The sequence below is a fragment of the Pagrus pagrus genome, assembly GCF_965226575.1.
Source record: "Pagrus pagrus genome assembly, chromosome: 11".
NCBI classification, from domain to species: domain Eukaryota; kingdom Metazoa; phylum Chordata; class Actinopteri; order Spariformes; family Sparidae; genus Pagrus; species Pagrus pagrus.
In genome coordinates, this window is record NC_140195.1 from 16,090,424 (window position 1) to 16,102,787 (window position 12,364).

The following is a 12,364-nucleotide window of genomic DNA, read 5'->3' on the forward strand; positions in this document are numbered from 1 at the left end:
TGATTCACGACTCCCATTCCCCAAAGACAGCTGACCTTTTAGAGCTGCGAGACGTGTTGTCTCCTCACACCAGCAGCGATTTGGACACCTCCCGCTGCCTCGTTGATCAAAAAGTCACCTCACTGTTTGGCATTTCCCACCGGCTGGGTAGCAAATAAAACCCTCCTCCTGTGACTTAAATGTCATGTGTTGATCTCACAGACACACACATGATTGGCAAGATGGCAAAAAGATTGTCAAAAGCGTTTTGCAGTATTGTGTCACATTGAACTGTCACCTTGATGTTTAGTAGCCAGTGGCTGTGTTGATCCCAAGAGTGTGTGGGCAGCAGAGACGCACTGGGCCCTGTAATTGGAGGCAGGAAAAGAGAGATCTCCCAGAATTGTTGATAGACAGCTGAAACCAATGCCCATGACAGTGATGAGGCAACAAGCTGTGTTGACAGGTCTCGTAGACACTCTCACTTTCCTTGAGGGTCCACTGATTGAGAGGTCCATTAAAATAACTCTTGACAGTGATACTCTGCAAAAACGACATCACACATTAAACTACTGGCTTAGTATGATACTAGAACGCGTCAGCTGTTTGTGTGAATTTTGTGGCGAACAACGATTCTAACTACCTCCACAGGCATCGCAGCGTAGCAGTTTATGTTGCGTTGTGCTGCGAAAGATGATATTTCCCTCTTGTATCGATCCAATATTGATAGTCAAAGCTTTTTACAAACAAATAGTGTTATGTTGCAGTAATAAGTGAGAACGATCAATCTATGCTTTTTGAAAGTGTTTGTGTGTCTTTCTCTCTTTCACCACGTCTCCTTTTCTCTCAATTTCAGCTCCAAACCCGTGTGCCACCAGCGACGGTAAAAGCCCTTGCTCTCACCTCTGTCTTATCAACTTTAACCAGACCTTCTCCTGCGCCTGCCCTCACCTCATGAAGCTGCAGCCTGACAAACGCACTTGCAAAGGTAATGACAGATACTTTTAACTCACAATCGCACGCACCTACAGACTTCATCTCTTACCTTAAAAAACACTCAAGCAGAGTGTGTACACGCAACGCTGTCATGTGAAATCCATGTCATCAAGTCCCAAGAAACAGGCTCTTTGTCTGGAGGATTGTCACCGCTGTCATGACTGCTGTGGTGCGGCGCTCAGCCCCCGAACTTGACATCAGCGTCATTAGCTGTCATCTCTTATGACAGAGGATCTGATTACATCTCCTCTGTTTGCGCGGCGCGGCTCATCGCTCGCATTTCCATTTCATTTCATATAAAAGGCTGTCAAACGTGACGTGCTGAGGTCTTCGTTTATCGCAATGTGATTTCATGAGTGGATTTCATGATGGTTTTGAGGGGTAGCTGAGGGGATTTGTATGCATGTTTGTCTATATGTCTAAGCATTCTACTGAACAATCAGCTCTGTCAATTCAAGGATAATCGGCTTAGAGGGCGTTGTGGCTGATGCATTACCCGTTATCTCAGGAATTTTCAGTGTCAACCAGACTCTGAAACTGGCAACTGTCCGTACAGAGACGACTGTGTTGCTTACTTATTTACTTTGTTTTTTCCAGAGTCCCGCAAGTTCCTTCTATATGCCCGTCAGATTGAGATCCGTGGTGTAGACATTGACAACCCCTACTACAACTACATCATCTCCTTTACCGTGCCGGACATAGACAACGTGACAGTAGTGGACTATGACGCTGTGGAGCATCGCATCTACTGGTCAGACGTCCGAACACAGACAATCAAGAGAGCTTTCATTAACGGCACAGGGGTGGAGACTGTTGTGTCTGCTGGTAAGACTAATAACAAGAATCTGTTGTTTAATTTTTATTTTTAGCTTTAATTCTTTGCTTTTATTTTAGTCTTATAGATAACTTTCTGTATCTGTCTGAAAATTAGAAATGCTAAAATTTTCCATTCTGGTTCTATCGTTCCAGACCTTCCCAACGCTCATGGGCTCGCAGTAGACTGGGTGTCCAGAAACCTCTTCTGGACCAGCTATGATGCCAATAAGAAGCAGATCAATGTGGCCAGGCTAGATGGATCCTTCAAGAACGCTGTCATCCAAGGCTTAGACAAGCCCCACTGTCTAGTGCTGCATCCTCTACTGGGGTGAGTCTTCTCTCCAGTTAGGCTTATCTTTAGTTCAAGATGTCCACTCTCTCTGTGATGCTCTTTTTCTGTTTTCCATTTCACACAATGACTCAATCTCTAATCTCTAAGAGATTTCAGCCCCTCTCTATGTCTCATAACATTCATTTCCCTCCTCAGGAAGCTGTACTGGACTGACGGTGACAACATAAGCATGGCTAACATGGACGGTAGCAACCACACCACACTTTTCACCAATCAAAAAGGACCAGTAGGTGAGCACGTGTCCTCTACTGCCAAAAATAACTGACTGCGAAATAACACACAATCTCTATTAACTCCTGAGTGAAAGCAGAGATTAAGCATATTAGTGTAAGAGATTTATATGTATAATAGCATTATTATTCTTTCCACTCAGGCCTCTCTATTGACTATGAAAATGAGCAGCTGTACTGGATAAGCTCAGGAAACGGCACCATTAACCGCTGTCAGCTGGATGGAACGAAGCAGGAGATCCTGGAAGGTGTTAAAGGCAAACTTACCAAGGCTACAGCCCTGGCTATTATGGGTATGAAAAAGATTCAACTCAATTTCAAATTTTCCTGATCTGATAGTTAATAGTCATCATATTGCTGATTTATGTTTCAGATTATGTCTGATTAAAGTTTTGAAAATACTTTTTACTGTGTTTTTCAGTTTAGGACTATGCTTGAATTTGAATATACTCCTTGAATCAACATAATCTGGTGTCTCAAAATCACTCATGTAGCCTCAAACAAATTTTTTCATATTTGAAATGAAATGATCCCGTTGTCATATTTGTTTGTCTCCTGGCATCAAAATTAGCCAAAATTAAATAATCATGATCAAAACGCACGCATACGTACAATGATATGAATCCACTTCCCTCACTGTAGGAGACAAACTGTGGTGGGCAGACCAGGGAACTGACCAGATAGGAACATGTGACAAGAAAGATGGAGGAAACTGGAAGGTTTTGCGAAACAACACGTCTCCTATGATGCACATGAGGATCTATGATGAGGATGTGCAAAAAGGTAAATGAGTCTAAAAGTCATTCTATATCATGGAAGAGTTGGAAAGCCAATTTATTTTAAATTCACTTTAGTGTCGTGTTCTGAGGCTCAACAAATTGTGCTATATTTGGTGTAAAACCACAAAAGAAAAACATTTTTCTTTCTTTCTGTGCGTCACCGATCTTCTCTTTTTCCTTTAGCGGGTATCAACCTTTGCAGTAACAACAATGGAGACTGCTCCCAGCTGTGTCTGCCCACCTCTCATACAACCAGGGCCTGCATGTGCACTGCTGGATACAGCCTGAAGACAGGACAGCAGTCCTGTGAGGGTAAGACTCTGCTCCACAGACACAGTCACACATACAGTAGGAATGCAGTAAACAAAAACGTACTGTCCTGTCTGTGAGCAGGTATGGGCTCCTTCCTGCTTTACTCTGTTCATGAGGGAATCAGAGGAATTCCACTCGACCCTGCAGACAAATCTGACGCCTTGGTGCCAGTGTCTGGCACCTCTCTGGCCGTCGGCATCGACTTCCACGCTGGTGAGTGACGCCGAGAGACTTCAGTAACTAGATGGCCTTGCTTGAGTGACATTATAAAGCTGTCATTATCTCAGTGATGTGAGTATTTATAGGCTGATGCAAAAGACGTCTTCATTTTCAGAGAATGACACCATCTACTGGGTGGACATGGGTCTGAGCACCATCAGCAGGGCTAAGAGGGACCAGACATGGAGAGAGGATGTGGTTACCAATGGCATTGGCAGGGTGGAAGGCATCACCGTTGACTGGATAGCAGGTCTGGTCATAACAGATTTGAAATTTAATTCAAGCACAGATGAAGGAACACGTGTCTGATTTGCATCCATGTGCTTTTATAGGAAATATTTACTGGACTGATCAGGGCTTTGACGTGATCGAGGTGGCCAGGCTGAATGGCTCCTTCCGCTATGTTGTCATTTCCCAGGGCCTGGACAAGCCCAGAGCCATCACTGTCCACCCAGTTAAAGGGTGAGGCTCCCTGCCAACAGCTTAAATCTGCTGCCTTTGGCTTCTTGCATTGTTGCTTCATCCATGCTACTATATCTCTAAGTGCACTTTTAAATCATCTTGTGCGTCTCCCTGTTTGCAGCTATCTGTTCTGGACTGAGTGGGGTCAGTATCCTCGTATTGAGCGCTCTAGGTTGGATGGTACTCAGAGGTTGGTCCTCGTCAATGTGAGCATCAGTTGGCCCAATGGAATCTCCATCGACTACGAGGTGTGGACCTCAGCTTCCTAAACATGTTACCATTATTAATACTACATATCCTGTGTCTAGTCTTTTTCATTGGCCAGATTTTCTTTTATGCAACGATGTCCTGTGGATTCATAAATTAAATGTAAATTGTAATATATAATTAACTGTAATTAACGTAGCCACAATAACAGTTCCAAATAGTTATGTTTCTTTTTTGTGAATTCTGCCAGTCCCTCATATTACTTTATCTGTCAGATTTATGTAGTATGTATAATATAATTTAGCTTTAGAGCTGCTACAAGTTCTTATTCTTGCTAATGCCGATCACCTACATATGATCACATGTAAAAACAGTATACTATTGTAAAATACAGCATTTGTGTGTTTGTGAATTAACGTCATACCAGCAAGCCACTCTCCCTAATACTTCTTTAGTTGATTACCATTTTCAAAGTGTGCCCTTCCCTAAATAGTCAGCATTGTTTTATTTCTGCTTTGTTCTTGCAGGAGGGTCTGCTGTATTGGTGCGATGCCAGGACAGACAAGATTGAGCGCATCAACCTGGAGACTGGAGAGAACAGGGAGCTGGTGCTGGCCAACAACAACATGGACATGTTTGCCGTGTCTGTTTTTGAGGAATACATCTATTGGAGTGACAGGTCCGTTCAATGGTGAAATAATTTGCTTATTGAACCATTTTTTGTCCATTGCTCGATTGTCTAGTCATAGTTGTTAATAAATAACAGCTTGTGAATCATCATATTGCATCATTCAGTGACTCAATAGCTCTGTCGTCGTTCATTTAGGACTCATGCCAATGGCTCCATTAAGAGAGGCAGCAAAGACAACGCTACAGATGCACTACAGCTCAGGACTGGCATCGGTGTGCAGCTGAAAGACATCAAGGTGTTCAACAGGGCCAGGCAGCAAGGTAGGAACACACACAAAACACACACACTCCTAAAGTTGACCAGAAAACCCTAAAAATTAGCTTTTTTGCTATGAAGTCTGGCAAAAATGTCAGAACAGGAGCAGCCTTGGTAGGTGCTCAATTGTATTTAAAAATATATAAATATTAAAAAAAAGAAGAAAGAAATTAAGAGACGTTAATAGACAGGTTATTAAAATGAAATATATATATTTGGGGCAAGAATATAAATTAGTTATAAGTTCTTTTTATATTTTTTGAAGAGGTGAGAAATGTTCTTACATTCAAGCCTCCCTCTTGTGGCTCGCTGGTTCTCAAAAAAACTCAATTCTCATTGTTGTGAACCAACCTTGATCCTAGTCTCAAACTATGACGTGTTGGGTCCTTGAATTTTAAGAAAGTGAGCCTGGAAAGTCCTTCGGTTCGATATTTAAGAATGTTTGGGAACCTTGACAATCATAAAGAATAACTTTTATCACCCGACTTAATCAAGACATGCCACGAATCGATTGAAATGCTGTGTTTAACCTGGCTCATTATTTAACGACACACCTTATAAACATGTCACACTCTCTACAGGCACCAACGTCTGCAAAGACAACAACGGTGGCTGTGAACAGCTGTGTCTCTTCCGTGGCAACAGTGAGCGCACCTGCGCCTGTGCTCATGGCATGCTGGCAGAGGACAACCGCAGCTGTCGGGACTACGACGGATACCTGCTGTACTCGGAGCGTACCATACTGAAGAGCATCCACCTGTCAGATGAGACAAACCTCAACGCGCCAATAAAGCCGTTTGAGGACCCGGACCACATGAAGAATGTCATCGCCCTCAGCTTTGACTATCACGGCGGTGGAGGCAAAGGAGCCAACCGCGTCTTCTTCAGTGACATCCACTTTGGCAACATCCAGCAGATCAACGACGACGGCACAGACCGCAAGATTGTGGTTGACAGTAAGTATGGAGCCATCAATCACATGTCATTTCTTTTCAGCACATCAAAACCCTGCAAAGCATTCACCTAAAGCTTTCCCTCCACTTTGACTCTCTACATAATACTTCAGCTGTGTTGCCTTGTGGTACCATTTCTTTTATCCCGTCCATTAATAATTGAATGTTGTCCCTCGTCTCCTCGACACTGTAAACAGCCATCATCGCACATTTTGACAACACGCGCACCCAAGAGGATCTGCTGTAATGTACACACAGCTGCAGCTTCTCAACTAGAGGAGATTGACATCACTTAGGGCTGCCACTTGAAGAAGACACACACACACGCACACACACACACTCTACTGTGCTTTTTGCTTGTTTCAACACTCAAGTGTCTTTTAAATCCCACTCTCTTTAAATGATTTAAGAGTAGGTTGTTGAACTCCATCCAGAAAAGCATCACATCTAAAAGCCCCGGACCAAAGCTGTTCTTAGCGAGCAATATTCAAAACACTAATTCTTTGATAGGAAAGACAGGAAAACGTAGAGTGCATGGGGTTAGTCTGTTTATTGATGCTGCATTGATATGAGGGTTTTGAAGAGATTGTGGAAATGATGGCACACAGCTAGGTCAGAGAAGTCTATCTGTTCCAGATAAGACTTTGTAATAAAAATAATATCATGAGAGTTTTTAGTGATATAATCATCAGTCCCTTTAATGTTACACATTGAACAAAAACAATATTTTTGGTGGAACGTGGAGGACAAGTTGAGGAGTCTCACACCTGAGGAAAGAAGCTGCTCTGTAGTTTGTTGGTATGGCAGCAGATGCTCCTGTCTTGCTTGCCAGACGGCAGCAGGGTGAACCGGCTGTTGCTGGGGTGGTTGTGTCTTTTTCTCTCCTGGGGACTCTGCGAAGGCGCCACACGTCACCGATGTCACTGAGGCTCAGTAGATTGGCGCTAATGATTTGGGAATTAATGAAGCCAAGCAAATTGTATGGAAAAACTAACTTAATGAATAACAGGGTTTTTAGTTCACACATGAAGAGGTTTACCTGATTTTAGACATAACAATGGAGTAAAATCCACTGCATTTAACATCACTCTGAGTACTGCATATTTAATCTTGCATACATTGCCCTACAGTGATATATAAATATATACAGACATAGGAAAATGTATTTATTAATATGACAAGTCATATTGCTTAGCCCTAGTTCCAGGCTGAAGTGAGCGTTGAGGTAGCAGTGTCTCTTTTTGGTTTGTCAGTTTTGGCCTATTTCTGAAGTTGTGTCCAGCTCAAAGGGCTGCACCATGTCCCTGCCCGTCACACGAGGGCATCCAATCAGACAGCTTTTGCACCATGCCCAGCGTCCTCTCCCCAGCTCCAGTAAGTCTCGTCTAAACTTCTGAGACATAAACACGTACAGCACGGGGTTTACCACTGCTACGGAGGATGCCAACAGTCTGGCCAGGATAGCAATGGTATTGTATCCAGGTGAACCTGATATGGTTCCTCCAATGAAGGAGAACATGAGGGCGTAGGAGGGCAGCCAGAGGAGAGTGAAGACCAGGACAAGGAGAGCTGAAGTGTGAGTGACCTGGCTCTGGTAGCGCTCCAGCTGGGGAGCGTTCCCCAGCATCCGTGCATGTCGGAGAAAAAAGTAGATCTTGGCATACATCAGTACAATGATGCCCAGTGGTAGAGCAAATCCGAACAGGAAGAGGGCAATGCTGTAGACCAGCTGGCTGAAATCAGACAGGAAGGCAAAGCAGTACACTGCACTGGTCGCTTTGATTGTGCGAAAGGCAAACTGTGGCGCTGCCAAGGCCGTGGCAGGGACCCAGAGCAGAGGGACTGTCAGCTTTATGCGTCGGTGCATTCTCGAACGAAACGTCCAGGTGGGGTGAACCACTGTGAGGTAACGCGTCACAGCCAAAGCTGCCAGGGTAAAGACTGAAGCGGCTGAGCAGGCAACACCCAGGAAACTGATGGCTTTGCAAAGGAAGCTGCCAAAGGGCCAGAAGCCCAGGGTGATGGCAGAGGTGTGGAAGGGCAGGCAGAGCAGCAGCAGCAGGTCAGCAGCACTCAGAGCCAGCAGCAGGGTGTCTGTACCATGCGGGGGTTGACTTTCCTTCTTCCTCCTGCCTGCAAGAATGGTGATGACCAGAGTTTGGCCTACCAGGCCGGTCACCAGAATTAGCCCGTCCAGGATGGGCACCAGGGTCTTCACAAAAGCCTCGTCTGCCTTGTTCATGTTGCCGAGACCGCTGCTGTTTACTTGCTGCCCCAGCGTCTCCATGCATTCACAATAAAAGTCAACCGAGTAATGAATCTAATTGCCTGTTAATGTTAGGCATTGGAACAGCGTGGTCACAGGTATGAACACACTCCATTAAGCGCTCGCATAATGGTAGCAATTAGTAAAGCAGTTAAGATCACACTGGTCAGTTGACTCCGTCATTGAGGTTTATAATCTGTGCTCTCAAAGGAAAAGAGAATAGAAAAGGGTATATTAACTTTATTTTTAGCTGTCAGGAATTGATTTTTTAAGTTCCCAGAGATAATTTAAAATGAATGAGCCACACATGCTGCTGTTTGTGTCTGAGTGAATCCCTCTAAAATGTCACCTTCTACGTTTTCCTGCTGTTTGAAGAAACTACTTATAGATATTAGATATGGCGCTCTCATCTGAAAGGAAAAAAAAGTCTCTTAAAATGTTGTGCTGTTACCCAGTTTTACTCAGGATAAAAATATTATAAACATGACCTTAAAGAGCAGTCCTTGCACACTGGCTTTCCTCTGGCTGCATCAGCATGTCCTTCATTATCCAAGGGAAGAGTGGTTTGGGTCAAATCCGCAGGGATGTCAGAGCAGCCGTTACTCTGTGGCTGTATTGATTTGTTGAAACCAGGCAACAGAGGACAAATTCATCCCGGTGGTTGCTAACAGACATTCCACTTTAAAAGGCAGTCGATGCTACTTGATGCTAAGTGGTCACCGCTCCAGGAGGCATCTTGTCCATTTAGAAGCTCTTCAGAGGCTTGCAACCTGTAGCCCGCGCCAGCAGAGAAGTTACTGTACACGTAACATGACCTTCAAGCGTTGGGAAAAAATGAGTAATTAATGATCGGAGGAAAAAAAGCGTAGTAATTCTGAGGTGTCACTTGGATTACTACTCCTGTGAAAGTCGGAGGCGCTCTGTTCTGAGTGGCAAAAGTCTTCCCGACAGGTTTTCTCCACTGTTTGCACAGTAACCAGGGGCTGAGCTGATCCCAGCAAGGGGAGGGGAGACTTTGCTCTTTCTCATTACATAATGCTGGCTTTTCCTTACGTTATTCATCCGTGTTCAGTGTGTAATCTTCCCTCATTCCAAGCAATTAGCTGCTCAAGTACACCACCTTCTCACACCTGTTTTGTACAGCCCGATCGTCGAGGATGAAGAGCACAAACTTTCTTTGCTTGTTCGGCCCCGAACCGGTCTTTAGATTGGTTCGCCCTTAAAAATGTCCTGCATTAAGTTCGACTGTGGCACTTTGTCACTCGTCTGAAACATCTATTAAACGGCAATTATTGACTTTTAGCCGTGAGCAAACAGTCGTGTGGAGTGTTCAGGTTTTTATTGTTGGATGCAAGTAGTCATAAATGTGGTTGCTAGTGTGACCGAGAACAGATGGATGCACACCTTGGAGCCTATAAGACTGCGGTACAACGTCCTTGTTCTGTGATGTTGCATGTTATGAAGGCAGCGGCACCAGATAAAATAATACTACTACTGTAAGCACTGTGAGCAGAAGGTCACAGGACAAAAGGACGGTAGATATAGAGAGCAGCTGCTTTATCTTTAACATTCACAACTGACTTCTTCACCCTGACTTGTGTCCCTAAAGTGACTCAAGCTGTTCCAGCGGCAGTTTTCTTCCCAGAACTAGAAGTCGCCATGAATGAGTGTCCACAGGGAGCTGTATTTGTATGTGCAGGCAGCCAGCCATGAAATGACAGGATGATACAGTCTTTAAACTCCAGAAACAGCAGGCGTGGCACATCCTCAGCTCTGTGTGGTACCACTTCCATTTCACTCTTTCTTTTTCACTTTTCTTTTATCCTAGTCTTTCTTCCTCGCAGTGTTTCGCCATTCATGAGTTGATGTGGGAAGATGGGGATAACCTTAAAAGCTTTTACCACCGGCTCTTTAATGAAGTCTCAGAGGGTAAACCATCGGGGCTACTTGTTAAACTATGACAGTGATTAACGATTTGTTGAAGTCTCACTGAAGATCCTCATTAAAGCTCCTACTTGCACCCTTGAGAGGTGATATATATTTTTCATGGTGGAATGAAAAGACTTTTGTTCCTCTCAACCCTCTTACAGTTTCGGGTGGAACAACAACAAAAGAATCATAGAAAAATTCTTGTCATTAAACCAAAATATTTACCCACCTCTTCCTTTGCTCCACAGATGTAGGGTCAGTCGAGGGCCTGGCATATCACCGCGGTTGGGATACGCTCTACTGGACCAGTTACACAACCTCCACCATCACTCGCCACACTGTGGACCAGAGCCGCTCTGTGGCCTATAACCGCAACACTGTGGTCACTATGTCTGGAGAAGACCACCCCAGAGCCTTTGTGCTGGACGAGTGTCAGGAGTGAGTCATTAATATCGAAACTTTGTGTTCTGGACAGCATCGGGGCCCAGTTCCAATACTGTTTTTTTCCCTTTTGAACGGGAGATTTATTTTAGTTCAGTCAGCCATAACACTCGAACCAAGACATTTTAGAGCTCCCACTGCACACATTATTATGATTGTCCTGTGTGTGTTCCCACTATAGTCTCATGTTCTGGACCAACTGGAACGAGCAGGCTCCCAGCATCATGAGGGCCTCGCTGAGTGGAGCCAATGTGCTCGTCATCATCGGCAGTGACATTAAAACTCCCAACGGCTTGGCAATAGATCACCGCGCTGAGAAACTCTACTTCTCTGACGCCACGCTGGACAAGATCGAACGCTGCGAATACGATGGGAGCAGTCGTTATGTAAGACAGCCCTATAATTTCTCCTTTGGCTCCAAAGAAGACTGCAGTAAACACTGTGTTCTGTAATATGATGCTTATATGTTTCCGCTCCAGGTCCTGTTGAAGAATGAGCCCGTCCATCCGTTCGGCCTGGCTGTGTATGGAGACTACATCTTCTGGACTGACTGGGTGAGGAGGGCTGTCCTGAGAGCGGACAAGTACACAGGAGGAGACATGAAAGTGCTGCGCGCCGACATCCCCCAGCAGCCCATGGGCATCGTGGCTGTGGCTAATGACACCAACAGCTGTAAGTATTACTCACTGAAGTCGCTGTAAAGTCTCTGGTGGCACTTTGCTGTAAGCACACGTAATTAACATTAGTTCTAACAGTTCATTAAAGTTAGCCTGTTGAACATTACGCCTGCTAAACACCACCATGTTAGCGCTGTCACTGTTAGCACGTAGCCTCACAGACCCCATGGCTGGAGATTCTTGGCCTTGTTATCTTCTACATCGTAACTGTCTCTGAGTCATATCATCTGATACAACGCATTATGGCTTTCTGTCATTATTTAACATGAAGGCTAAAAAAGTCTCCACAGGGAAATAACATGTCACATCACTATCCCAACTAACCTTTCTGTGTTATGCATTCCTCAGGTGAGTTTTCTCCTTGCCGAACAAATAACGGAGGTTGCCAAGACCTGTGTCTGCCCACATCTGATGGACGGGTCAACTGCAGTTGCCGCGGAGACAGACAACTTCTGGAAGACAGCACCTGCTCTTGTAAGAAAGAGAAACTTTTCAACCACTTTAGGATTAAGTTTTACAAAGCTTCGCCTGTATTGAAAGGTTGAATGTTTCTGAATTTCTCGTGTTTCTTCCTCGCCAGCACTGAATATGTCATGTGGAAGTGTGGACGACTTTGAGTGTGGAAACGGAGACTGTATTAACTACAGCCTGACCTGCGATGGCATGGCCCACTGCAAGGACAAGTCTGATGAGAAGCAGTCCTATTGTGGTGAGTTTTTTATGGGGCTATTAGCTTGAGAATAATGAGCTGTCGCAGGTCGTCCTTTTATATTTTACTATTCATTTGCAGATAATTAGCT

General features: G+C 44.5%; 2 protein-coding genes across 4 annotated transcripts in view; one reads left to right on the plus strand and one right to left on the minus strand.

Annotated features, from left to right (window-relative positions):
• Positions 1-12,364, plus strand: part of LOC311265525 (low-density lipoprotein receptor-related protein 1-like) — an 89,380-nt gene that overhangs the window by 55,532 nt on the left and 21,484 nt on the right. For 2 of the 3 annotated variants that reach the window (XM_084367274.1, XM_084367275.1), the window contains exons 28-46: positions 836-967; positions 1,573-1,800; positions 1,945-2,119; positions 2,279-2,373; positions 2,517-2,666; positions 3,016-3,156; positions 3,336-3,464; positions 3,546-3,677; positions 3,799-3,933; positions 4,016-4,145; positions 4,267-4,393; positions 4,880-5,031; positions 5,179-5,303; positions 5,880-6,254; positions 10,695-10,884; positions 11,069-11,273; positions 11,367-11,559; positions 11,913-12,038; positions 12,145-12,273. In XM_084367274.1, the coding sequence (XP_084223400.1) occupies positions 836-967; positions 1,573-1,800; positions 1,945-2,119; positions 2,279-2,373; positions 2,517-2,666; positions 3,016-3,156; positions 3,336-3,464; positions 3,546-3,677; positions 3,799-3,933; positions 4,016-4,145; positions 4,267-4,393; positions 4,880-5,031; positions 5,179-5,303; positions 5,880-6,254; positions 10,695-10,884; positions 11,069-11,273; positions 11,367-11,559; positions 11,913-12,038; positions 12,145-12,273 (3,069 nt within the window). Of the gene's footprint in view, positions 1-835; positions 968-1,572; positions 1,801-1,944; positions 2,120-2,278; positions 2,374-2,516; positions 2,667-3,015; positions 3,157-3,335; positions 3,465-3,545; positions 3,678-3,798; positions 3,934-4,015; positions 4,146-4,266; positions 4,394-4,879; positions 5,044-5,178; positions 5,304-5,879; positions 6,255-10,694; positions 10,885-11,068; positions 11,274-11,366; positions 11,560-11,912; positions 12,039-12,144; positions 12,274-12,364 lie in introns of all 3 variants that reach the window. The other variant, XM_084367273.1, reaches the window with a different exon arrangement.
• LOC311265526 (galanin receptor type 1) lies at positions 7,501-8,538 on the minus strand (the record flags this gene model as incomplete). Its single annotated transcript, XM_084367276.1, has 1 exon — positions 7,501-8,538. One exon carries the CDS (start codon positions 8,536-8,538, stop codon positions 7,501-7,503), a length of 1,038 nt encoding a protein of 345 aa, XP_084223402.1.